Below are 27,362 nucleotides of genomic sequence, written 5' to 3' on the forward strand. Positions count from 1 at the left end.
ATGGCTGAGCAGAAGGGCAAGAGGGACTCTATTGGAATGAAGGGATGCCAGACGAACAATGGCTTCGTCCACAACGAAGACGCCTTGGGAAAGGACCTGGGTCCCGACGGCCCCCAGCACTGCTCGGTGGCCATCCTCGGCCCGGGGGAGCTGGACTTGGCGGCCATCCAGCCCTACGCAGGGATGCCCAAGGAGGTGCTGTTCCGCTTCTCAGGCCAGGCCCGGTACCGGGTGCCCCGGGAGGTCCTCTTCTGGCTCACCGTGGCTTCTGTGCTCGTGCTCACCGGGGCCACCATAGCCATGATCGCCGTCTCTCCCAAGTGCCTCGACTGGTGGCAGGCAGGACCCATGTACCAGATCTACCCAAGATCGTTCAAGGACAGTGACAGCGATGGGAACGGAGATCTGAAAGGTGCTTGGGGGGAGAGTGTTGGGTGGGGCAAGGACGGGGTGGGTTTGTGGCTTTTTCTATCCTTGAACCTGAATTATGTCCAGGTTGTATGGTAAGCATATTCCAGTGTGACTGGTCATACCTGTTTATGATGTTTCTAAAAGCCGTCCAGCAGAACCCAGTTCTTCCCATGTGATGAAAGACTACTTGGAGGCCTTCGAGCCCCCGAAGAGTTGTTTAATTTACTTCCCACTAAGCACATATGCTTGGTTGGTCATCAGCTCTAACTTCTTACATGCAGCAGGGCTCCTCCTGAAAGTTTCCTGCTTCTGTGCACTTTATAGCTGATCATCTCAGGGTGGCAGCTTGGAATTGCTTTTTCAGTGGATGTAGTGGCTAGTTGGGTAATCTGCCTGAGGGTATTTTATTAGTGAATAAAGCATAAATAATATTTCAGAAAAAAAAATTGTGATGTCATTAAAAGGTGTAGGCTGAGCCTTTAAGGCATAAATCCTGAGAAATGAAGGGAGGGAGAAAAAGGCATAGTGGTATGTTGGTCATTACTTGAATTAAAGACTATTTAAAATATATCCATCTTATTAAAATTAAAGTAGAAGTAAAAAATTATATTTTTAAAGTTACATTAATAACCTCCTAGTGAGTTAAGTGTAGAATGTCCTTATAATTTATTGTTTAAGCCAGGACACTTTTTTTTTTTAATTTTTAATTTTATTATTGTTTAAAATAATACAGATGTCCCTTTTTCTCCCCAATGACCCATTCCATCCCGTTCCTTCCCCCTCCCCAGTCCCTCTCCACCCCATTGTCCGTGTCCTTGGGTTGTGCATATATGCACATAAATTCTTTGGTTACTCTCCCCCTCCACCCACCTACCCGCCCTCCTCCATCCCTCTGACCTTTATCAGTCTCCTCTATGCTTCCATGTCATTGAATCTATTCTGTTCATCAGTTTATTAAGTTCTTTAGATTCCACGTATAAGCGAGATCATGTGATATTTGTCTTTCGCTGCCTAAGCCAGGACACTTTTAAGAGTAAAATTATGCGACTCAGCAGGCATAAGCTGGAACTGTCCTGGCAAACGTGTTGATATGGCCACCCTAGTTAAGGGCAGCAATAAGAAATAAATAATAAGGTCAGTTTTGATAGTGATATTTGGTTTGAAGAAAGTAAAACAGAATGGTTATTTTAATTGAGTGTGAGGAGTAGGAATGAGCTTAATCTAAATTTAAAATGGCACAAATAAACTAAAAATCTCCAACTTTTCTTAATAACTAATAAAAGGCTTTTATTTTGTAGGCTCATATCATTTTCTCTCTTTTTAAAAATCTTCCTGCATCTTCACTCATTGAAATACTCTCAGTCCTTCAAGGTGCAGTTCAAACCCATTTCCTGCGTTCAGGTTTTTTCTCGCCCTCTAACCCTTCCTAATCGGTGCCCCGCCCTCTCTCCCCAGGGCTCCTGCTGTGCTTTGGACTTTGTTTATAGCACCTTCTGACACGGCCTTTCCCGGGCTGAGTGACTCCCCTTCCACACCCCTCCACCCTACCCTGACCCCCATTGCCCCTAGCAACCTGATGCCTTTTATGTAGTATGTGCTTAGCAAAAGTGACGTTTTTGACAAAATAGAGCTAAACTCCCTAAACCCAACGATACATTCCCCACCTCCTGGTTCGCCCTTGGTAACCACCTTCTAGATACAGGGTTCCCTGCTATGCCAAAGTAAAGTGTTCCCGCAAAACCTTTCAGAAGCTGAACAGAAAGTGAATAAGCAATCACTGTGATTTAAATATATATATATGTTTTATTGATTTGAGAGAGAGGAAGGGAGAGGGAAGGAGAGATAGAAACATCAGTGATGAGAGAGTCATCAGTCGGCTGCCTCCTTCATATCCCCAACCGGGGATCGAGCTTGCAACCCGGGCCTGTCCTGACCGGGAATCGAACCTCAGTCTCCTGTTTCATAGGTAGATGCTCAATCGCTGAACCATGCTCCACGAATTTATATGGGAAAATTGTGGAGCATCCCCAGACCTAAAAATAACCTATCAAATCATATCAAGTAACACTTAAAGCCTAAAGTAACACTAACATATAGCAAAAGCAGAAAAAATATGACATACAGGGCACATCTTGCGGATGCACAAAATAAATAGATAAAGCACAGACACAGTTCAAAGAGATGGGGCTCGATGCTGAGATGCTGAGCATAGCTCCCCAGGAAGGAGCTTGGGGGGGGCCACCGCCTCTGCAACAGCTGCTGCAAAACAAATGCTAAACACGCTATTTTCTCATTTTCTCTTAAAAGGGAAAATCCTCTTCCAGTTAGCAAAAACAGGTTTTTTTGAAAAAGCGAAGTGGTGCCATGTGACTTCAAAAAGTGGGGGATACCTGTATACCCCAAATTTCTGCAAACACAGTAGCTAGCTCCTAATCAGCTCTTACATTTGTCATGTCCAAGAACTTTCTTGAGGAACTGGCTGCTTCCTGTAATCAAGAGGTATTTGTCCTTGAGGTGGAGGGGATTTTGTTATTATTTGAAGAAAGCGCTGCAGTTTCGGTCAGGCTTGGTGATCGCCTCTGTGCCCTGGAGTGCGAGCCCGGGGCCCTTTCTCACGTCGGCTTTGTGCCAGGCAGCCCACTGTTTCGATCACTCACCTTGTTGCTTTGTGCCCATTCTTACGCCCGGTGACCCGCCAGGAGCGTACCCATGTCTCCGTGTGCGAGCATTGCTGGCCGTCGGTCACGAGATAACTCGCGTCCGGTCCGCACGCACATTAATTTAAGTTTAAACACCTTGCTGACCAAAGTCGCCAGCCACACGGGCGGGTTCTGGCTCGAAATAGCTGGTCAGCAAGGTGGTAAGCTATATCCTTACTTAACTTGTCCGGACTTAAATCAAAATCCCTTTGCTGCCTGCTGACACTGTGAGGTCTCATAGCCACCCATATGGGGAAACTGAGGCGCAGCAAGGACAAAAATGGACAGCCTGTTATAGGGGAAGAGCCCCATGCCAGCAGGCAGGTGATGTGTGTTTTGGGCTCGGTGACCTCTGGCCTGCTGTGTGACCCTGACAGGCTCTGACTGACGGAGGCCTGTAGGGGTCCCACCAAAAGTTACCAGAGATTGAACACTAGACAACTCCTCAGTCCACGTTTAGGACTCTGGACTAGAAGCAAAAAAACACACTATCTGCTAATTACCCTACAAAGTTCCAAGTACAAATCGTTTCGTTCCTGCATCTTCTCAGACAAGCCTAGAATTCCCTTCTGTGTACACTCTGGGCTTTGGCACTGTCCAGAGGAAGTAGAATTACATATGTAATTGTAAATTTTCTAGGAGCCACATTAAAATAAGTAAAAAAGAGTCAAGTGAATTAATTTTAATAATATATTTTGTTTAATATTTCAACATATAAGCACAATAAAAATGTTAATGAGATAGTTTACATTCTTTCCACACTGGGTCTTGAAATTCCAGAGTGGTTTATGTTTATAGCACATCTCAATTCAGACTTAGTCTCATTGCAAGTGGCCATGACCCTGGACAGTGCAGCTTAGACTAAGTGACCATAAGCAGCCATGTGTTGTTCTTTGTGCCCTGGCACTGAGCCCAGCACCTGGCCTGGCCTAGGTGCTCAAAAACCATGCATGGGATAAATGAACAATACTGTATCTTGCTTTAAAATATGAAAAATGAATAAGCCACAGGCAGACTTTATGCTATTGTAGGTGGGAAAGGTCAAAGATTATTGCCAGAAGACTAATTGGATGTTGTTTGCAGAACAAGACCTTGCTATTTGAATTTTCAAATTCAAATTCTGTCTCAATAGACATATTTTGATTTTAGGCATATTCCTTTTATTTTAAATCCTTCAACCAAAAACCCCCCCAACTTTGTTTACTTACTTTTCATGGCCTTCGTTTGTTTTCTTCAGGTATTCAAGATAAACTGGACTACATCACAACGTTAAATGTAAAAACTGTTTGGATTACCTCATTTTTTAAATCATCCCTTAAAGATTTCCGACACGGTATTGAAGATTTCCGAGAAATCGACCCCATTTTTGGAACAATGAGAGATTTTGAGAATCTGGTTGCAGCCATACATGACAGAGGTAAACGGAGTGGTCAGTGGGTTGGGGGGGGGGGGGGCGTTGAGAGAAGCATTTCCCTAAGTGCTTGTTTAAAGTGTTTTTTCCTTACCTGTCATGTATTATTCTGATCTAATATTTTCCTAACATGTGAAATGTTTTTGCTCATTAGGTTTAAAATTAATAATTGATTTCATACCAAACCACACCAGTGATAAGCATGCTTGGTTTCAGTGGAGTCGAACCCGGACAGGGAAATACGCTGATTATTATATCTGGCACAACTGTTCCCATGAAAATGGCATAACCACACCACCCAACAACTGGGTAAGTGCCACCCAGGACTTGCCTGATTTACAAAGTGAAAATGGTCAGATCTTCAGGGAGGAAACTGGTTATTTATAAAGCCCTCTTAAGGAAAAAAAGAATCATGGGTATAGTTTACAAGAAGGGGAGAGTTTCTCAAAGAAATGAAAACAAGGCCCCCATCCTCCTAATGTCATTTGGATTTCTGATTTCATTGCAGAGCTCATGCGTTCGAGCAAATTTAAACCTCTACTCTCAGCCTCTCCTCCCTCCTTGCCTCACTTCCCGCTTCGTCCAGCCTAGATGCCACGCCCTGTAGTTCCATAGGTGTCTTGCTGTGCTCCAGACCTCTTTGGCTTTCTGACATTTTGCCTCCCTGTCCAACAAAACCCTAGCCATAAATGAACCCAACCATCTACCTTTTCTTTCCTTGGAACTTTGCCTCTGGCCCTCCTTCCTCTGCAAACATCCTAACTGCCTATGTTATCACTCTCGGCAGTAAACTGTAGCCAACGAGCCTGCCCACCCCCACTCCCACCCTCTTCATATTCACTTCTTTTACAACAGAAGCCATGCCCTAACTATTTGGGGTTATCAGATTTACAAATAAAAATCAGGGAAGCCCAATGAAATCTGAATTTTAAACTGTATAATTTTTTTGTATAAAATATTGCATGGGCTATACTTGCACAAATAATTATTCGTTGTTTATCTGGTATATAGATTTAACTGGCTGTCTTATATTTTACCTGGCAACTCTACTCCTGTCCCAGGCCAGTCCCTCCACCGGCTCTGGTTCACATTCTCTCCTGCTTTCTGTAGAGCCTTTTACTCTGGATCATCTTGACTTTCTCCAGAAACATTTAAACAGGCTGGCTTCTGGGCATCAACTTACAGATGACTCAAGGGCACTCAGAATCGGCAAGAGTCAAAGCTGGCTGTGTGATCTTCTCCCCCCCCATCCCGGGTTCATCGAGGGGTACCAGTGTAGCACCGGGGGACCAGCTCATCAGCAAGTCCTGGCAGTATTACCTCCTTAATCTTTCTTTTCCCCAATCCACCCACTTGTTAAAATGATAATGATAATAGCGAACATTCACTAAATGCTTGCTATGTGCCAGGCTCTGTGCTTAGTGCTTTATATTCATTAATTCACCTACTCCACCCTACAGTCCTGTACAGTAGGCTTTAATTCCTGTTTCGCAGATGAGCAGACTAAGGCAGAGAAGGTTAAGTGCCTTGGCCAAGGTCACACAGCTAGTAAATGCCAGGGCTGAGGACTGGGTCTGGTCAGTCCAGCTCCACAGTCTGCTTGTACGAACGGCTGCAGATGGTTACAAACCACACCATCTGGTGCCTGCAGGACTGCAACCCTGCAGGACTGTCTCTTCGGGTACCCAGGGTTTCCACCCTCCCATCAGTTTTCCACTGTAGCCAAGGTGGTGTTTTGTTTTAATTAACAGTTGATGCATACGCAAATTTGGGTAATACATGATAGCTGTATAAACACCTGGGGGTATAACCGTGCATGCAATGCCACTTGGCAATAAAAGGGAATAAACTGTCGATACAGCATTGACGAAGCTCAACATAACTACGCAGAGTGAAAGAAGCCAGGAAAAAGAGCACATACTATATGATTCCACTTACATGAAATTCTAGAGAATCTAAACTAATCTCTGGTGACAGGAAGCAGATGAGTTGTTTAGAGATGGGAGGGCACAGTGAGGAGTGGGATTAGGGACTACAAAGGACGGATACGTTCACTATTTTGATCGTGGTGAGAGGTATACATATGTCAAAACTGATCAAATCGTACACTTAAAATATGTGCAGTTTATTGTATTCAATGACACCTGAATAAAACTGTTTTAGAATATCTGTAATATATATCTAAACTAGGGAAAATAATAATAGTGAACATCAATGAACTCATCCCCAAATTAAGAATCTGAACATTACCAACCCTGCGGAAACCGCCCGTGGCTCTTCCCTGTCCCTCCCTGTGCCTTCTCTTAGGTAACCACGACCTTAAACGTGGGGTTTCCAAGTCCTTGCTTTTGTTTTCCCCTTACTTACATATGCTATGTATTTTTTAAAAATTTATCTTTATTACTGAAAGTATTACAGGTGTCCCATTGTTTTCCCCCAATTGACCCCTCCACTTCGCTCCCACCCCTCCCCAGGCTTCACCCCGTCATTGACTGTGTCCATGGGTTATGCATGTATCCATATATATGCTATGTATTTTTTTAAAATTTGTTTCGTTTCTCCTGTTTTGAACTTTATGAGACGCATCATGCCGCATGTAGTCTTTTGGTGCCAGCTTTCCCCCCTCATTGTTTTTCATACTCATTCGTGTAGTTTTGGTAGGTGTGGTTCATACATTTTCACTATGTCAGTATTCTAGGATTTACTGATCTACTCTTTAGCTGATGGAAAGTTGGGCTGTTCCCAGTTGTTTTTACTATTAACAGTGCCATTCATTTTAAACATTCTCCGAAGGTAAATAACTAGGAGTGAAATTGCTGGGGGCAGGGTACGCATGCTTAACTCTACAAGACAATGCCAAATTGATTACGGAAGGGCTGTACCAACTTATATCCCCTCCAACAGCATAAAAAACACATATTCTCATTCATTGCTGGTACTGCCAGACTTTGTAATTTTTACCAAGTGAACATAAGTTGGTATCACATTGAAGTCTTAATTTTACATTTATCTAATTGCTCATGATGATTAACCTAATTACTTATAATGCTGAATATCTTTTCATGTATTTATTCACTTGAGCTTCCATTTCTGTGAAACACCTGTTTATGGATTCCACCCGCTCCCAAGTTTTTGTTGAATTGCTTGTCCCTTTGAGGCAGATTTGTAGAGTTCTTGTATTCTGGATACTCATTTTTTCTCAGGTATCCCTGCTGTAACTGTCCTCTCCTGGGCTGTGTCCAGGTGGCCACGAGGTGAGCGATGCGGGTGTGTTTCCTTGAAAGCCAGCAGCTACTGCTGAGCCGCCGCCAGTTGTTACCATAGAAACGTCAACCCAGTGTGATTAGGTCTTTCAACTAAAAAAATGAAAAAGATGTATGCAAAACCCCTGTGTTTTTCAGTGTTGTCCAGATGTTCTCTTTAGCAGGAAATGAGCAAATGCCCCACGGTCGAGCCCTGAGGAACTCCCACCGTTACGGGCCCTTGGCGCAGCCTGAGGGGGAGCGGTGGCACGTGAGGGACGGTCAGCCAGGGCAGTCGTGGGTGCAGCCGCGGATGGGAGCGTGTCTAGGGAGAGGAGACTGGTACCAGTGTCAAACGCTGCCGGGCACCAGCCTGGAAGTGGCGAGGTTTCTGTTATTCCTAAGGGCTAGTAGAGTTTTAGGGAATTAATTTAGCGAAAGCTCTTCCTAGAAGGAAGACTCTGGGGATCTGTGCACCTAGCCTGGGATGAGGGCGATGGCATTATCACTTTTTTAATGGGCAGGGCCGTCCTATGAATCATACCAAGTAACTGCCTTGCTCTTTTCTGTTTGCTAGTTAAGTGTATATGGAAATTCCAGTTGGCACTTTGACGAAGTACGAAACCAATGTTATTTTCACCAGTTTACAAAAGAGCAACCTGATTTAAATTTCCGCAACCCTGATGTTCAAGAAGAAATAAAAGTGAGTATAGACACCTGTGCAGACGGCCCTCTGACGTGGTGCTTACGTGGTTGTTTGACGTGCTTTCTGTTTGGGCGAAATCAAGTTGTGTAGTCAAACTCTGGGATGAAGGAGTCAGTCAGACTCTCAGATACGTTCGGGGCGCCTTCCTTCCTCTGACCCAAAAGAGCCGAAATGGGCGGGAGGCAGAAGCACCTGGTACCTTAGCTCTGAGTTGCCCCTGTGCCTGTGCCACTGAGCTGGTGCGGTGGGGCCGGGCGTGGGCCCTGGGGCCTGGCCCCGCGGGGCACCTGCCCACCGCTGGCTGCAGCGAGCTGAGGAGGCGTCCTGGGCGCTTCAGGTCCCTCATCGACAGGAAGCAGTTGATGGCAGCATTTGTCTCACAGGCTTTTTGAACATCAGATGAGAAAACCGTGCACAGCGCTTCTGTGTTCCCTCAATGGTAAATATCAACTCATTGCTGCTGCCAGGTCGAGTTCTAAGTGCTGGGAATATAACTGAGTGAAAGCGGCCCTGCCCCCAAGGAGTTTCCAGTATACTGAGGGGGATGGCAGACAGTTCACAACAGAATATATAAATGTCAGGCGGTGGTAAATGCTAAGGGGAAGGGGCCTCGGAGTGCCATGGAATTGGCTCAATGACCACCCCAAGATAAGGTCCCGTTTGGACAAAAACCTGAATTTTGAAAGGGAACCGTGTAACTATCTGGGGGAAGAGAATTTCAGGCAGAGAGAAGAGCAAATGCAAAGCTCTCCGGGGAGAGTATGCTTCTGTGCTTTAGCAGGGACCGGGGGCCATTGCCTAGGGTTGCCAGATGAAATGACAGGACCCCTAGGCAAATTTTAATTTCAGATAAACAATGAATAATGCAATATTTAGGACTTATTTCTGCTAGAAACTTATTCATTGCTTATCTGAAATTAAAACTTAACTGGCTGCCCTGTATTTTATCTGGAAACTCCACCAGCGCACTGGAGAGAAATGAGGGCGAGAGTTAGGGAGCTGAGGTGCGAAGGGGCGTGGGGGCTGATGCTGGAGGGCCTGGAGTGCCGCCCAGGGGCACATGCTGAGCCACTGAAGATCCCTCTGTGGCCTGTGCCCAGGAGATTTCCTGCCGTGGCCCAGGTCAGGGCTGATGGGGCCCGTGGTTCTCACCTGTGTGGTGGCCGTTCCAATAAACCCGACATAATTCACAGTAAATATCAGCCACGTTGCTGTCGTCATTGCTGCTCTGGCTGTCATGGGTAAGAATTTAGGTTAGCGGGGCAGTGGTCTGAGGTGGGGGGGACTGCAACAGAGCGGAGAGGCATGGGCCCCTTTCCACAGCTCACCATGCCAACCAGACGGAGAGGGGGCACGCTGCCTTGGTGGCTTCACGAAGACACTTACCCTTAGGCTGCTCTTGTTTCGTTTTTAAAAAACAGCTTTATTGAGATACAATCACATACTATAAAATTCACCGCTTTCAATGTATCATTCAGTGGCTTTCGTATATTTACAGAGCTATGCAACTGCACTAATTTCAGAACATTTTCCTCACCCCTAAAAGAAATTCATACCCATTAGCAGTCACTCCTCCTGGCCTCCTCTCTCATTCCCCCAGGGCCCTGGCAACCAGTCTCTATGGATATGCCTATTCTGGACATTTCCTATAAATTATCTATCTGCATGTCTGTGATATGTATCTTTAACTATTTGAGAATCTGCCAACTTGTCATCCGAAGCGGCTGCACCATTTTCAGTTCCCACTGGCAGTGTGCGAGGGTGCCGGCTCCTCTCCGTCCTCGCCCCCACGTCATCGCCTGTGTATCTGATGGCGGTCACCTGGTGGGTGTGAAGCGGGATGTCACTGTGGCTTTAGTTTGTGTTTCCCTGATGGCAAATGGCATTGAGCATCTTCTTGTGTGTTTATAGTTTATTTTTACATCTTCATTGGAAAAACGTCTATTCAAATCCTGCCCCCATTTTTAATTTATGTTGTCTTTTTTGGGTTGAGCTGTAAGCATTCTTTATATATTCTGGATACATGATTTGCAATTAATTTTATTCCATTCTATGGGTTGTCTATTTACTTTCTTGATGGTGCCCTTTGAAGCACAAGAGTTTTTAATTGTTTTGTCTAATTTATCTATTTTTAAAATTTTGTTGCTTGTGCTTTTAGCGTCATAGTTAAGAACCATCGCCTAACCTAAGGTCGTGAAGATTTACTGCCTTGTTTCCTCCTAAGAGTTTTATAGTTCTAGCTCTTACATTTAGGTTTATGATCCATTTTTTGTTATTTTAATATTTGCTGTGACGGCGTCCAACTTCATTCTTCGGCCTGTGGCTATCCAGTTATACCAACAACATGTGTTTTAAAGGATCATATTTCCCCCATTAAACTGTCTTGAAACCCCTTTTGAAAATCAATTGGCCATAAATGTCAGAGTTTATTTCTGGACCCAGTTCTGTCCTGTTGATCTATATATCTGTCCTTATGCCAGTATCACACTGTCTGGATTAGTATAGCTTTGTAGTAAGTTTTGAAATTGGGAAGCATGAGTCCTACAACTTTGCTCTTCTCTTTCAAGATTGTCTCTTTTTGCATTTCCACATGTATTTTAGAATCCGCTCGTCGATTTCTGCAGGAAGCCTGCTGCGAGGATTTTGATAGGGTTACACTGAATCTGTGCATCAGTTTGGGGCAATATTGCCACCTTAATAACAACTCTTCTGATCCATGCACCCAGGATGTCTTTCCACTTCTTTAGGTCTTTAATTTCTTTCAACAATGTTTTGCTATTTTCAGTGTACACATCTTTTGTTAAATATATTCCTACAGACTCCTTAGTTTTAGGACTGTTTTTACTATATATGTTTGATGTTTTGCAGAATTCAAATGAATTGCTCTGGGATCTGTTCTGGAAGGAGGCACCTTGTCAGGGCAGCCTTGTCTCGTTGGGGGATGGGGGAGTGGAGGTTTGGGGGAGTGTAGACAAAGCTGACTGACTGACTAGGGGTTAGTTTCAAACGCTGGTGGAGTGTGGTCTCTCCGCTTCTCCACCATGAAAGGTCGTTCGCACACCCATACCGCCCCCTGCCCCCCATGTTCGCTTACTGGGCACTTACTCTGTGCCAAGTGCTTTACCTGGATCATCTCATTTAATGATCAGAAGAAGCCTAATTCATGAGATTGTGATCATTTTATGGAGAAAGAAACTGAAGCTTAAAGTCACCCACCGGGGGAGAGGAGCTGGATTCAAACCCGGGCATTGGGACTCCAGAGTCCTTGGTCTTAACCACAACTCCACGTCTGACTTGAGGCAAACTGTTTCTCTCTCTGTGCTTCATTTTTCTATACTTCTTTTTTTTTCAAGGAAGTTTTCAGTTGGAAATTCATAAATGAGTATAATCCAGTTGTTTTATCAGGCAGTGGATTTCTACAGGCTCCTAGTGGCAATAGGGATGGATTGCCTAGAGATGTTTGGACAAGGGTGATGGATTTAGCTGAAATGTGCCAGCCAATACATTAATTATTTTTGACTACCCCATCTGTTCTCTTGCAGGCATCCAAGTAGTGGGGTGCGTGACTAGGAGCCTTATTTACTAGCCTTGCAGGATGCGATCCCTCTCGGGATGAGTCGTTACTGTCTCCAGTTGAGAGGTTAGATATTTGCAAGGTTGGTTTAGGAGATTTACTATCAGAAGAAAATAAGAAAGGTCAAGAAGGGAAGGCTGTTTGCTCCTGCAAAGTGGCCTTTCACATGAAAGGGACTTCCTGACACCCTCCTACGCCCCCAGCAGCGCTTATCTCTTCAGTAGTTAAGCAGGTTAATGATTTGCAACCCAGAGAGTTAGTGGTGAGGAGGCATTTGGAAAGACTCCAGTTTTCATACCAATTTGTACTCAGAGTATGAGCCTTCTCCCTCCTGGTTCCCATCAGCTTTCCTACCTGCGCGTGGGAGGCGGGCATGCAGGGGACACCCGGCACAGAGCCCTCCTCTCTGTTCTCCCCCTTGCACTGGCCATCAGGGGACCTGGCTGTGCCACGAACCTCTCAGGGCTTGAGTGTTTTCAGCTAGAAAAACATATTTTTTTAAAAAGAGATGGAACTCCAAGGAGCACTAACATTTAAAGGCCTACCGAGTAGACAGACAACGAGGGGCAAACCAGGAGTGGGGTGTCCTGCAGCTAAGGGGTGTATTTGTAGAAGACGAGGTTAGTTACAGTGTCAAACCCGACAGAGAGATCGGGAAATATAAGGACCAAACTGTCAGCTGACTCCGGCAGCAACACTCGCTTCCCTCACAGACACCCTGCAGGTGGCTGTTACCTCACTACGGTTTAGGAAGGTCACGCTGCTGCGCCGACTCCTGCGGCCCGGCCGTGGAGGGATGGTGGCCGCCTGGCTCGGGTTCTGCAGCCACAACCCCTCCCCACTCCCGGCTCCTCTAGGATTAGCAAAGAATTTACCAAGACTTCCGAGCGGCACTGTGGTCAGTTTTCTTTCCTTTGCCTATAGACAGAGAGTCCAGTTTTCTCTCTGCACCTCTGAAGTATCCGATACTTTCTCATTCCTTCTTGCGATGGGTGGCCCGTGTTTATGTCATTATCAAAGGAAGTCTTACAGATCGTGACATGTAAGAGCAGAGCTGCCCTTTCCCAAACCTGGCTCTTTAGGTAAACGGGCCCCGTAACTTCGGTCATTGTAGGAGGAAAGGTTTCGCTCCAGGTTTCGTGAATTTGGATGTCAGTAATGGTGAAATAATTCCTTTTTTACTCAGAGCAGCGAGTTGCTTACGGAGAATAGAATAAACAGATGTCGGGTGAAAGACCGGGACTGTGTGATGTTGTGGGAGTTAGGAATCAGGGACACAGTGAACTGTCCCAGAGCCCTGTGGCACCTCTGTGGGCCATCCAGTCCGGGCAGAGCCAGGCTCTGTGCTCATGTCCACACCCCACACCCCACACCCGGGAGAGCTTAATCGGAGTAAAGAGAGGGTTAATCATTAAAATCTGGGGCTCTTTTCTCACCTGACCGAGAGCATCAATAGCATGAAGCAAATATCCTTAAAGAGCAAATTTTGGATTATCTGCGTGAAAACCACATCATTTCAAAATGACTCTCAAAAATAAGCATCCAGCTTCTGCTGTTTTGCTTCATCAAACCATGTTTAGTCCAGTTCATGAAACTGGACTAAAGTGAAAACCGCTGCCAGGGCCGTCGCCTTGGCTGGGCACACACCTGCCATTCTTTAACGGCGGGTCAGTAGTTAACGAGGCCGGGAACCCTCAGGGAATGAGGACCCCCTGAAGGAAACCAGCAGCTTTATCCCAGGAAGTCAGTGCTCAGAGCTTCGTGTTTCCGGCACCACGGTGCCTAGTGTTTCCCGAGCTTTGGGGGCCGCCCGGCTGGGTCAGGCTGTTGGTGCCTCACCCAGCCCCACTCTCTCCCATTGGCCCCTCGTGAAGGACAGCGCCCCCTGGGGGGGTCCCGGTTGTGTGGGAGCTGAAGCTTGTAAAATTGGGGGTCTTCTTAAAATAAAAAGACTGTAAAATTAGGTACAGAAAAATATTTAGAAGGAGGCGAGAAGTTGGTTAGGAAGGGGCTCGTACAGCGAGGGGTGCTTAAGCTCGGGCCCTAAGGTCACCTAGATCCTGTTCTGCAAACGAGGGGCCTTGTCTGGCTCAGTCTCTAACCACCTGCTCTCACCGCGTCATCCTGCGGCGCTGACTCCCGCGCAAATCCCACTGCGTCACCCTCTTGCGTTACCTTACTCCTCCCCTTTAAGGCTTTGTCCTGGCTTTGATTTAAATAGTTTTGCTTTACAGTTTGACTGTCTAGTTGGGGATTCTAAAAAAACTCTGCAGACCTGGACCTGGTTGTAGTTCTAGGGCTTAGCTCAGTGCCTGGCCCAGAGCTGGAACTCAGATACTTATTGAATGAATACATTTGGTAAGAAGTAAAGATGCAGTAAGAACAGGTTTGTGGGTTTTGTGTCCCAAAGAAAAATTTCACCGGCTAGTGTCCCCTTGAATTTATTTGGGTCAACTGTGTCCACACTGAGGATTGTTGGCAGCAGAGCCTGTGTAGATTTGAAAAAATTTTCAAGCTTTGCCATTCAAAAATGTCACAAGGGAATTGACCTCAGCAGTATGAACTCATGCCTTGAGCCAACAGACACCTTTGAGACCCTTGAATTGCAGCACCCGAGAGAGCCCATACTCACATCCGAGAGATCCCATATTCACACCCGAGAGATCCCATATTCACATGTAGATTCAAGAAACAGTTCAAATCAAATGGGATTTTTGGGCTAGTCCTCATGAGGGTTCTAAGGCTCTGTTCCCCTCAACAGGTGAAAATTGGCTACTTCACACCAGTGCTTTGAATTACAGGTGGTTCTCCTCTAATGTGATGCATTCCTGTGAAACTTTCCATTCAGCAAAGGATGAGCCAAGAGCAAAGTGGGAGAGCCACTGTCCCTTGGCAGAAGGGCAGCTGTGGTCAGTGCTGGAGGAGGCCAGGCTGAGCGGGGATGCCTGGGGCGGGGGGGGCTGAGACCTAGGCCCTCTGCTTTTCAAGGGCCTAGTCCCCCCGCCTGCCCGGATACAGGCCAATCAGGTCCGTCTCTGCCGTGCACGACTGGCTCATGCTGTCCCACAAACGGTCCAGAATCTTCTTCCTCATCTCACTCCCTGGTGAAGTCCCACTGGCCAAGTTCAAACACTAGCTCTTCCCAGTACCCACCCGTGTTCAGTTGGGTCTCCTTGGAGCTTCAACAGCCCTGCAGACAGAGGACTCTCCTCTCATGAGGCTGAACTGAGCTCGGCCTTGATTTTTAGGTAACCCTCTCGTGTGTCCCAGACTGTTCTGGAGAAGCCTCGAAGCCGGGGAACATGCCGCACCCCCTTGGTATCCCACCATATCCACGCGTTCTGGCTGCCTGAGCTTCCTCTTTAACCCACGACTGGCTCGCTGCGGCCCAGGGAGTGTGTCAGAGGCGAGGGAAACAGGAACGCAGCCGACACCCCTCAGGTCTCCAGTCTGGGGAAGGGCCTGGCCTGCCTGGGTGTCCACTGGCTACTTTCTCAGTGTGGAGCGACCTTTAAGGAACCGGGCAAGTGGAAGATACATTCCCAGTTTCGCCTGAGTCATGTCTTCTATTTTTTTTAAAGATTTTTTTAAAAATTGATTTTTAGAGAGAGAGGAAGGGAGGGCTAGGAGGAGAAAGGGGGGAGAGAGGAGAGAGAGAGATGGAAAGAAACATCAACTGATCAGCTGCCTCCTGCAAGCCCCCCACTGGGGATGGAGCTCGCAGCCTGGGCATGTGCCCCGACTGGGAATCGAACCCGCAGCCTTTCAGTGCACCAGATGACGCCCAACCAACTGAGCAGCGCCGGCCAGAGCCCTAATTTTCATTTTGAATGGATTTTTTAAACTTTGAAAACATGCTTATAACATCAATTACAAATGTAACATTCTGAATTCAAATATGAGGGAAGTATGGGAGTCCATGAATGCAGTTATGAGTTTATTATACTGACACACTACTGTGCTAACCAGATAAAAATGCACCATGAGTGCGGTGCATGTTTTGGATGTGGAGATGGCTGTTTTATTGACAGACAAAACCCTTATTAAACATTTTGACCATGCGTAGTTAATGTAACCGAATATTTTCCTTCTTTGTTTTAGGAAATCTTACAGTTCTGGCTCTCAAAGGGTGTTGATGGCTTTAGTTTCGAGGCTGTTAAGTTTCTTCTAGAAGCAAAGCATCTGAGAGATGAAGCCCAAGTGAACAAGACCCAGCTCCCGGTAAAGTTTGTTTTAGACATTTTCCCCCCTTTTCTGAAAATGTCATCAGAGTGTTTTCTTATTTAGCCTGAGACACCAGTTACCAGAGCTGTGTCCTGTCTGTAGGACGTGCTTTAAATCATTTTCTTCAGCAAATACAGAGGAGTTTCAAGTGCACATGACCAGATGTTTCCTTCCCCTGGTTCGCTCAGGAGCAAGGGATCCAAGGAGTCGTTGGGTGACAAGGGTCCTGAGGGCATGGACAGTGTGGACTCCGCCAAGGGCCACCACTGCTCACTGCAGTTTTGCCACCTCGCTCAAGTGCAAGAGAGGAGACCTAATTTCCCAGGTGCTTTTGTGGTCAGCAGGGCACACACAGGTAGAAGGGAAGGGAACTGGCACTTGCCGAGTGTCTGTTGTGTGCTCTGTGCTGTTTACTCAGGATATTCCATTTAACTCCTCTCAACATCTTATGAGAATGTCTTCATGATCCCCAGTTAGCAGGTCTTAGAGAAATGACTTTACCAGGGATGGCAGGGGTGGTAAATGGAGTTACAAACCAAGCCAGAATCTGGGCTCTTTGTGGGGCTGCCCCAGTGGTTCTCAGCGTCCCTCCAGGTCACAGACGAGACTTACTAATCACATGCCACTCCATTTCTCTGGTTGACCACTGTTTTAAAGGCCAAGTACACAGTAGTTCTAAAATGCATCCCAGAATAATGGATTTGTATATTTACACAATGGAATGTCAAAATAAATGAATTATAGTGACACACCCATAAATGAATATGGGTGAATCTTAACACTGTAATGTATAGCAAAAAATACCTAAAATTATATATAGCTTTATGTCCCTTTTATAAAGTTAAGTGAGTAAAATGAAATTCATATGGTTATCAGGTTTATTATCAAGCTTCTAAGCTTTTGTCCTGAGTAATAGATTTATGGGTGGTTATGACTTCATTGAAACAAACCAATTAACTAAAGAGAAGTTGACCACGCATGGGCTAATTATGAAAGCACATCGTGAAACAAAGGTTATGATTAATTTTTTGCATACGATTTTCAATAAAAAGGGAAAAAAAGGTGAAAATAAAGGATAGAGGTGGTTAAAAAAAGTTTAAATGCATGTTTGCCTTTAAAAGTGCCTGGAGCTTTTAGGACAGTTAAATGTTTAGGAGGAGGATTTTGTTAAATACATTTGTTACCAATGTTTAGATGTTCAGTAGAATTTACTAGATTTATAGTTAATAATTTAAGCATCCCATGAGGTACCAATAGTCATGAATGTTCTCCATCCACAAAACCCTTGGAGCACTGCAAGTGCTAGAGACAGTCTGCACTCACATCATTGGACGTGTGAATGACGGTAACCATGCCGTCCTGTTTTCAAAGGACACGGTCACACGCTACTCTGAGCTGTACCACGACTTCACCACCACGCAGGTGGGAATGCACGACATCGTCCGGAGCTTCCGGCGGTCCCTGGACCAGCACAGCACCGAGCCTGGCAGATACAGGTGACCGCGGGCGCCCGCACTTCACGGGCGCGGCAGCTTGTCCCTCCCGCCCAAGCGCTCTCGGGAGGTTCAAGCTAGAGTTAAACAGGCCTGCAGGTTACCGTGCGTCACAACTCGCATAGCCAGGCTGCTTAACTTCGCTGACTTCCAGTTTCCTCTTTTGTAAAATGCTCACCGCAGTACTTATTTCGCAGTGGAAATGAAAAGATAGTATGCTATCTGAATGTTATCCATCATTATTGACCTGTTAGTGTCCTTGTACAGGATGAATCCAAATGTTCCAACCAAACTGTTAGCAGATCACAGTGGGTGGGAATCAGGTGGGCTGAGGGGGACTCCTGCATAAGGGCTGTGTGACCTGGGACGGGCCAGTTAAACATAAGCCTGTTTTCTCATCAGTTAAAAGGTGATAGCCACGCCCTTATAAGTCTGTTGTGAGATTACATGAGATGATGTATGTGAAGCATTTGAAAGAGTGCATAGCACATAATAAACAAAATGAACTTAACCCTTACTAAGTTTATGTAATCACACAACAGAATCAACAGAAAAGGAGTTAAAGAAATGTCCCCTCCTTAAAGTAGATCCTCTGATTACTCGCCCTATTTTACAGATGAGGAAACTGAGGCTCTGAGCATGCAGGTAATGGTAACACATGCAGTAACAGCGGAGATGGGACACGAACTGAAACATTTGGGCTCCAGATACACTTATTAATGTGATGTCTCAAACAGCTACAGCATTAATGTGGGTCTTTTCAGGCAAATGTGTCCTCCCTGAAGAGTCTTTTAACAACTGAGTGCACCCCAATAACCAAGTGAGCCTTTACAAATATTCAAACATAAGATTTTTTTGGGAAACCCCCCTTATCTTATATGCAGACATATACTGAAAATTCTAAGTGGAGTGATGAGAATTGCTAGTCTTCCTGGAAGTGATTGAATTTTTATTAGATTTAGAAAGAACAATATTGATTGAGGTCCAAATGTTTGACATGGCCTTAGGTTTCGGCTAGTCTTTGGGTTTATTACGAGAAATTGTCCAGGTGACCCAGCATGTCCTTTCTTGGCCATCTGGCTTTTTCTGGTGCGTCCCAGCCCGATAGGATTGATAGTGTGCACTCACCCCTACTCCTGCAGCTTGTCAATCAGGCAGAAGCACTTCCCCAGGCCCCGAGGGCACTGTACTCTGCCAACTCTTCCTACAGGTTCATGGGCACTGAAGCCTCCGGGGACAGCATTGACAGGACCATGATGTACTACGGGCTGCCTTTTATCCAAGAAGCAGATTTTCCCTTCAACGATTACCTCACTAGGCTGGACAGCCCTTCTGGGAACAGTGTGTTTGAGGTGATCACGTCCTGGATGAAACATATGCCGGAAGGCAAATGGCCCAATTGGATGGTAGGTGCTCACGCCCCACTCAGCATACCTGGTGCTGGGGAGCTTGTTGAAGTCACCTCTAACACGAAGGGCGCTTGTCTCTTAGTGACCTTTCCCTTCCCCTTTTTTGAGGATTGTTAAGTGAGCCAGGTCTGTCCCAGCTTCTGACCAGGCTCTTCTCATTTTTTTCCTTCTGGTTCTCAGACTTTAATTTCAGGAGATCTGTCTTCAGGTTGCTAATTCCTCTGCCAGTCCAAAGTCCCTCTACTGATTTTTTCATGTTATCGGACTTTTCAACCAAGGTTTCTATTTGGTTCCTTTTCATCGTCTTTATTGATAGTGTTTATTTGATGACGCATTGTTCATACTTTTAAATTCTTTAGATATAGTTTAGCTCCTTGAACATATGTGTCATCGATTTCAGTCTGTAAGTGCAATGTTTGGGTTTTCTCAGCCACACTTTCTATTGAATGCTTTCTCCCCCTTATGTACAGGCCACACTTTTCTTTGCACTTTTATATTTTCATTCTTTTGAAAACTGGATATTTTAAAAAATGTACTATGGGAATTACATTCTCCCCTCCCTAGTGTTTGTTGCTGTTTCTTTAGTGACCTTCTTGGGTTAATCCTCCCGAATCTGTCTTCTTTGTTGTGGCCATGTCTCTGCTTGGCCGGCTTATCGGTCACCTAATGATTGGAGATTCTTTAAATGCCTTGAAACAGCAAGTCTCAGGTCTCCCCGGGCATCTGCACAGTCCAGGCATCAGGGCAGCCTTCTAGATGCCGGGAACATGTTCAGGCCCCTTATGGACATTTCATTCACCAGGCTGTAAGTTTCTTGGTCAGTCTCTGTTTTGCTCCAATTAGAACCACCACCCCTGGCGGGTATAGCGCTAACCAACTGCTGCTGGTTGTTTTTGGCAAATGCCCTGGGGATGCAGCTATTTGCAGAATCAGCTCTGAATTAGACCAGATAAAAGGAAAAAACCAAAATCCCAGCTGCTATAGAGGTCAGACAGTGAAACTTCTCTAGAGGTGAAGCTTTTGGTGAATTCTAAACCTATTCTGCGACAGCTACTGTAGTTACAAGTCTGTTGGTTTTCAAGGTGATCACAGATCTGCTTGGAGGGACATGAGATTAGGGCAAGTTAAAACAACACAAAGCTTGCCGTTCTGACATCCGTTTTCCTTGAATAAATAATTTGGTGGATTGTCGTAAGCCTTTAATTTCCGGAGTTCTGAAAAAGTGGAGTTAGGTTTTGCCAGCATTCTCCTTTCATGGTGAAGACTTTTGGAGGTCTCTACTACACCATTCCAGAAGTGCCCCCATATCACAAATTTTATGTCATTTTAGCACCTGTTTTTTCATATACTGAAGGTCTAGGGTATCATAGTTGACTGGGACCCCTCAGCCTGTGGGAGGCCCTGATCTCTGTCTACTGTTGTGAACTACCTGTAGAAATAGTTCTGAAAGAAAGTGCTCTAGTCCAGAAGGCTTGAAAATCATAGGGTTTCTCGTCAGATGCTCTTAAGATAATGAAAATAATAGAGGCAAAATTTGACCTAATTTTCTGTCCTTAAAAATAGAAAAATACTTTACAGTGACCTATAAAAGATCATTGTAAAGATAACTTTAGTACATCTAAAGGAAAAAAGCTGCCTCCCTTTTCCTGAATTGTAGCAACTAAGTTCCTGTCCTCAGACTCAAGTTCAAAGGCTGGCTCTGCCTCATTCCCTGACTTGAATGATGCAGTTTCTCAGAGCCCATGTCATCAAGAGTTATAGTATATGGAAAGAGTTGTTAGGTGATTTAAATGAACTTTTAAAATTTTCTTTTAATGTCTTTATTGATTTCAGAGAGAGGGAAGGGAGAGGGAGAGATAGAAACATCAATGATGAGAGTCATGCCCCGACTGGGGATCGAGCCCGCAACCAGGGCATGTACCCTGCCCGGGAATCGAACCGCAATCTCCCTCATTCTAGGTCGATGCTCAACCGCTGAGCCACGCTGGCTGGGGCTAAATGAACTCTTAAATAAGGCCTAGATGTTACAATATGTAATTGGAGAATTTAACATAGAAATATATTTAAAAATAGAAAACTTGACAAAAAATTCTCACATGGCTATGTAAATTTCTTTGTAAAAGTTGATTTAATTTAAAACTTGTTTTGAATAATTCAAAGGTCACACACATTGGAAGTCTTTCTCCTACCCTTGTCCCTGCTTTCTATGGGAAACATTTTTGTTTCCTTTCCTGTCAATATTCTTACCCAAATGTGCAAAAATATGAGTAGGTGCCCTCATAAATCTTACCTGATTTGCAGTATCACTGTGAAGTAAATTATTTTGTCGATCCTAATGGCTAACACAGTAAATTGGTCAGTTAAGCAAGCAGCAAGCAGCAGGTTGGGACTGAAATCCAGGCTCGCTGATACCAAGGTGCCCATGGTAACCACCTTGCTTTTTGCCTGGTGAACTTTTTTGTGAAATGGTAAATTTGGAAAACTGTGTAGAGTTGTGTTCTTAAAAATATGTGCCTTTTAGATTGGAGGACCAGACACTGCACGGCTGACTTCTCGTTTGGGGCAAGAGTACGTCAACATCATGAACATGCTTGTTTTCACACTTCCCGGAACTCCCGTTACTTACTATGGGGAAGAAATAGGAATGAGAAATATTTTAGCCACAAATCTCAACGAAAGCTATAATGTTGTAAGTTAATATAATTTTACCATGCACCATACCATATACTCATTTTTGCCCAGAGAATTTACTATTTCTATTCGACAGCTGAAAATTACTGTTAGGACAGTGAGAATTCTCAGCTTTCTTGGCTGGGGAGCTTGTTAAAAATGAGACACACAATGGAATTTCTTGTGTAGAGCCCAGGAATCTGCATTTTATTTATTCATAAATTGATTTCAGAGATAGAAACCTATTTGTTCTTGTATGTGCCCTGCCCAGGGACTGAACCCGCAACCTTGGTGTATCGGGATGATGCTCTAACCGACTGAGCTACCTGGCCAGGGACAGGAATCTGCATTTTATTTTATTAACTATATGTTGATTTCAGAGAGAGGAAAGAAGAGGGAGAGAGAAAAGAGAAACATCAGTGACAAGAGAGTCACTGACCGGCTGCCTCCTGCATGCCCCCGACTGGGGATCAAGCCCGCAACCAGGCATGTGCCCTGACTGGGAATCGAACCCCAATCGCCTGGATCCTAGGTCGATGCTCAACTGCTGAGCCACGCCTGGTTGGGCAAGGAATTTGCATTTGAAAGATGGTTCCCAGCTGATTCTGATTCTAAAATTTGAGAACCAGCTTTGAGTTGGAATATTATTCATCGCCCTCTCTAGGTGCAGAGACATTTATTTACAGTGCTTGTGGGTATTGCTAGAACTCACTTGACCACAGCACAAAGATTCTTCCTGTTAGTTTAACAAAAGTAATGGACAGCCTCAGACTTGGGTGGTTTTCATTTTGCTTTTGTTTCAGGCTGTGGATCTCAGAGCTGTGTTCTGGGTAGACAAATAATCTTGAGCCTATAATTTATATGATTAGCTTTCAATTGTATGAGATCCAATTTCCCTAATATTTGGTCAAAGGAAACCTCTTCTATTTCAGCTCCTAAATCTGTGTGTGCACGCGTGTGCAATAACCAGGCTGGGTAAATACGACAGAATGTAGGCTCACCTGGACATGGCTGCACATGTGAATCCACCATCACTGTCACAGTAGAATGAGTTGGTAATGGCACATTTTGAAATCCTACATTCCTCATTTTTAGTGAAAAGCAGCGAAGAGTCAAAGCGTGTATCAAACTCAAGATGCCATTAACTACTTTCCAATTTAAAGTGTGAAACTGGTTACGTATTGAATGTTAAGGCCTTTTCATTATGAATGCTAATGAATACAAGTATAGGAAATGAAATAATTATGAAGTAAATCATGGCCAAATTACATTTCATTTGATAACCAGGCCCCTGATTTCTCTTTATGGTCCTCTGAAATAGGATACCCTTCTCTCGAAGTCACCAATGCAGTGGGACAATAGCTCCAACGCGGGTTTTTCTGAAGGCAGCCACACCTGGTTGCCCACCAGTACAGATTACGACACTGTGAATGTTGATGTAAGTATCAAACAAAATTTTATGCTGATTCTAGAAATAGGAAATGAGTTTCTGTGCTAGTAACATACACTTGCCCTGAGTCTAAAACCTTAACTGACGCTCTTTAAATCAACCACATAGACTTCTCTTGCAGTTTTCAAGTCCTGTTTTTGTGAAAATACAAATTGGTACAAAGTGGACCATTTGAACTATCACACAGAATATACAACTCTTCATTGGAGAGGCCAAGGGCTTTGGGATGTTAAGGAAATTTATGGAGGTCTGTCAGCAAAGCCTTGCTATCCTTCCTCCTTTCCTCCCCTCAAAAGGAAGGGAGGGAGGAAGGAGCTCGCAAAGTCTAAGGTAGCGGGGCCTTGAGAGCAAGCCTGCACACCTGAAGGAACTGAAGACACGGACAATCCCTAGCAGTAGCTGTTCTAGAAAAGCACACCCTTTGGTTTTTGCCTCTACTCTTTTCCGTTTTCATGGTGATCAAGTTAGGAAACAAATTTCCTAAACACTGTGACTATTAAATAAAATTAAAAATCCAGTTCCTGTGTCACACTAGTAACATTTCAAGTGTTCAGTAGCTAGTGGCTACCATATAAAACATGAAAATATATTTTAAAATGGCCGTTACAATTTTAAAGGTAATCATTAGAACAGACATGACTATGTAATTTTCAGAGAAGATTAGGAGAAAAATTACATAAAGATAACCAACTGATCCAATAAAAAGCTAAAAAGGAAGAAAAGAAAAAAAGTACAACTGTAAATTAAAGAGAAAATTAGGCTATAGGATTATATCTAAACATACAGTAACTACAAATAGAAATGGGTTAAATTTACTTATTAAAAGATAAAAACTCTCAGATAAGGTATAGTTAAACCAAAGGACACAGAATGAAAATGCACACATTGAAGACAATGCTAACAAAAAGAAAGCTTGCCTCCTGGCCAAGAATCTCCACTGAAGCATTGTTTTTAATAGAAGAGTCTGGAAACGACTGAAATGTATCAACAGACAACCAGCTGAATCAGTTATGGTTAATCTATACAATGGAATAATATGCAACTTTTAAAAAGAACGAGGGAGGTTCTATGTGTGTTGATATGAGACCACCTCTAACATGTACTAAATAATAAAAAACAGTACAGAATGGTAACATGCCACTATTTGTGTAAGAAGTATGTCTAGATATGTTTGCACAGGCACAGAACGGCTCATTTCATGATACACAGAAATGAAAGACTACATAAACAGCAGCAGTGTCTGTCTCTGAGAGGGGACTGGGAAGCTAGGGGATGGTGTTGAAGAAAAGCTTATTTTATATATTTATATACTGTTCTTATAACTGAGTTTTATACTGTATACATGCATTTTCTATTAAAAAAAGTACAGTTACAAAAAGCAGGTCTGGAAATATTTAATGGCAGACAAAATAGAATTCAGTATGAAAAGCACTGAGACAAAGGCAAATTTTAAAAAATGGATAAAAGAACATTCCACTACAAATCATGAATCTATGCATCTAACAATAACTTCAAAATATATAAAACAAGTACTCTGAGAAATGCAGAGAGAAACTGGCAAATCCACAATTACAGAGAGACACTTCAACATACTTCTAGGAAGTGGTAAGTCAAGTAGGCAAAAATAATAGTTAACACTTACTGGGCACTTCTTATGTGAGTGGCACTGAACTCTGCTTTTTCATGCATTAACTAAGGCTACAGGAAATTTTAACAGTAATTCGACAGGTCAAATACATATACATGTACCATAAATACCTTTGTACTTGGTAAACAGAGAAAAAACATATTTTAAACATCCATTAGACATTCATTAGACTACACAGTAGGCACCTGCCCCAAACAGCCACCAGCAAAACCACTGCAGTCAGCACGGCTGGCAGGCGTGCAATGAAGTGAACGTCACTGCTTTGTCAACGGCTCTGACAGACAATAATTTGGCATTATGCATCAAGTGTCCACAAGCTTTGACATAGTAACTGTCTTTGTGATATTTATATCCTAAATAAATAATCCAAATTTGGGGGGCACTAAGACTGTAAGAAAATACTGGAAACTTGAGTGCTGAATGACAGGGAATGGTAACCTGTCAATAGGATGGAACCATTCAATAGAATACTATTCTGCCATTAAAAAAGGACATTTATGGAGTTATAAAATAATAGAAGATGCTTGAAATGTTAAAGGGAAAAAAGAGAAATACATTAAATTATGTATGTTACTTTTATGGTTTTAAAAAAAGTACAAACTTTACTTCAGTCAGTGTTTTGCTCTGCATTGCTTTTTGCAACTTTCCGCTCATTAGCTACGCAAGAAACACCTGTCTGCTGAAGTGAGGCATGTCCCTGTTATTCTACAAAGGGGACAGAGACGCCCAGTTCACCAGCAGTTCTGTCAGTGCCAGCAGGGCAGCTTTCTTGCCAATTACAATAGAGCATAAATGGACTTGACTTAGGGAAGTTCACTGTCCTTTAACTCAGACATGGACATTGTTTCAGGATTCCTAAAGTGGAATCCAATTTGGTCTCTACATCAGCTCTGGCCAAGGGGAAACCCTGCATCTGCAATTTCTATCAGGAGTTAAACTTACAATTGGTAATTATGTTAAGGGGCAAACTGCAGCAAGATTTTTGGGAAAATTTCTTATTTGATACTAAAAATATTTTTAAAAAATCAGACTCACATATTTATCTTAATACTTTTTTTAAAAATAGGTCCAAAAGACTCAGCCCAGATCAACATTAACGTTATATCAAGAATTAAGTTTGCTTCATGCTAATGAGCTGCTCCTTAGCAGGGGCTGGTTTTGCTACTTGAGGACTGACAGCCAGTTTGTTGTGTACACAAGAGAAATGGATGGCATAGACAGAATCTTCCTCATGGTTCTGAATTTTGGAGAATCATCACTGCTAAATCTAAAGGAAACGATTTCAAATATTCCCACAAAAGTGAGGATAAGATTAAGTACCAATTCCACCAACAAAGGAAGGGACGTTGATACACAAGCCATTTCACTGGGCAAGGGAGAAGGCCTCATCCTTGAATACAACACGAAGACTTTCCTTCACCACCAAACAGACTTCAGAGACACATGCTTCGTTTCCAACCGGGCGTGCTACTCCAGCGTGTTAAACATACTGTACAGCCTGTGCTAGACACCTCTGCGAGAGATGGGGACACTGGCTTTCTGTTCTACTTACAGCAACTTCGTGTAGAGTGTGCTGCTGGGTAAACTTTATGAACAGTCATTAATTCTCAGGTATTTCTGTAGCTTGAATGTAACTGCTTTAAGAAAGGTTCTCAAATGTTTTGAAAGAATAAAGTGTTTAAAAGAAAATCATCACATGCAGGACCTTGTAACTTCACTGACATAGCATCAGTAGAGATAACCTTAGGACTCCAGGTTATTAGAAAGATCTAATGCATTTTAATGTGAAGAATGTTCTTATTCTGTAAATTACAAAAACGAGGCTGTTCTGATGGGGAGAAGGGAGAGTTCTGCTGTCACCAACCCTTCTCTCACCCTCTGCTCCCGTCCTAAGCATGATTAGAAAACGACTTTCCTACGTTGTGGGGCACATACATCAAGGAGAGAACAGAGTGAGTGAGATGTACACTAAACAAAATTTGGATAGAGAAGCAAATTTTTATAAATTACTAACTTAAAAAAAAATCTCTTTTGCTAACCCAACTGCAAATAAAACTAGGAAATATTTCAATGTTTCCAATTCCCACTGAATACATCATTTCAGAATTTTAGATATTTCTTAAGATTCTCGAAAGCACTGGTGCTGTCAAGTCCAAGTTCCTCATACAGGAATTTAATCTGGGCTGTAATCTAAAAGAGACAAATTAGAAAAGATTAGAAGTCCTTTGTAGTAAAACCCCAGTGTGCAGTCTCTCTGTTCCTCTTACCTAACCCTGAAGTCAGCAATGTATAGCAGGGATACTTTTCTTTTACTTGGGAAAGAGGGAGAAGGCTCCCAACAATTAAGATTCCATTACTTGAACAGAGCTCACAAGCACCAGAGAAAGCCTCTTCTCTCAATGACTCAATGTTCTTCCTAATCCTT

The 27,362-nt window shown here is 43.8% G+C and overlaps 2 protein-coding genes across 4 annotated transcripts in view; one reads left to right on the forward strand and one right to left on the reverse strand.

The window, feature by feature from the left end:
- SLC3A1 (solute carrier family 3 member 1) lies at nucleotides 1-26,444 on the forward strand. The gene is made up of 10 exons (XM_016204100.2): nucleotides 1-412; nucleotides 4,348-4,527; nucleotides 4,676-4,830; nucleotides 8,341-8,466; nucleotides 16,145-16,264; nucleotides 17,639-17,763; nucleotides 18,971-19,166; nucleotides 21,691-21,858; nucleotides 23,161-23,277; nucleotides 26,004-26,444. Exons 1-10 carry the CDS (start codon nucleotides 1-3, stop codon nucleotides 26,442-26,444), a joined length of 2,040 nt encoding a protein of 679 aa, XP_016059586.2.
- Nucleotides 24,668-27,362, reverse strand: part of PREPL (prolyl endopeptidase like) — a 31,768-nt gene continuing 29,073 nt past the window's right edge. For all 3 annotated transcript variants that reach the window (XM_016204097.2, XM_016204096.2, XM_016204098.2), the window contains one exon: nucleotides 24,668-27,127. In XM_016204097.2, coding sequence (XP_016059583.2) covers nucleotides 27,038-27,127 — 90 coding nt within the window. In that variant the 3' untranslated portion in view covers nucleotides 24,668-27,037. The remainder of the gene's footprint in view (nucleotides 27,128-27,362) is intronic.

This window comes from Miniopterus natalensis, chromosome 13, assembly GCF_054644295.1.
Source record: "Miniopterus natalensis isolate mMinNat1 chromosome 13, mMinNat1.hap1, whole genome shotgun sequence".
NCBI classification, from domain to species: domain Eukaryota; kingdom Metazoa; phylum Chordata; class Mammalia; order Chiroptera; family Miniopteridae; genus Miniopterus; species Miniopterus natalensis.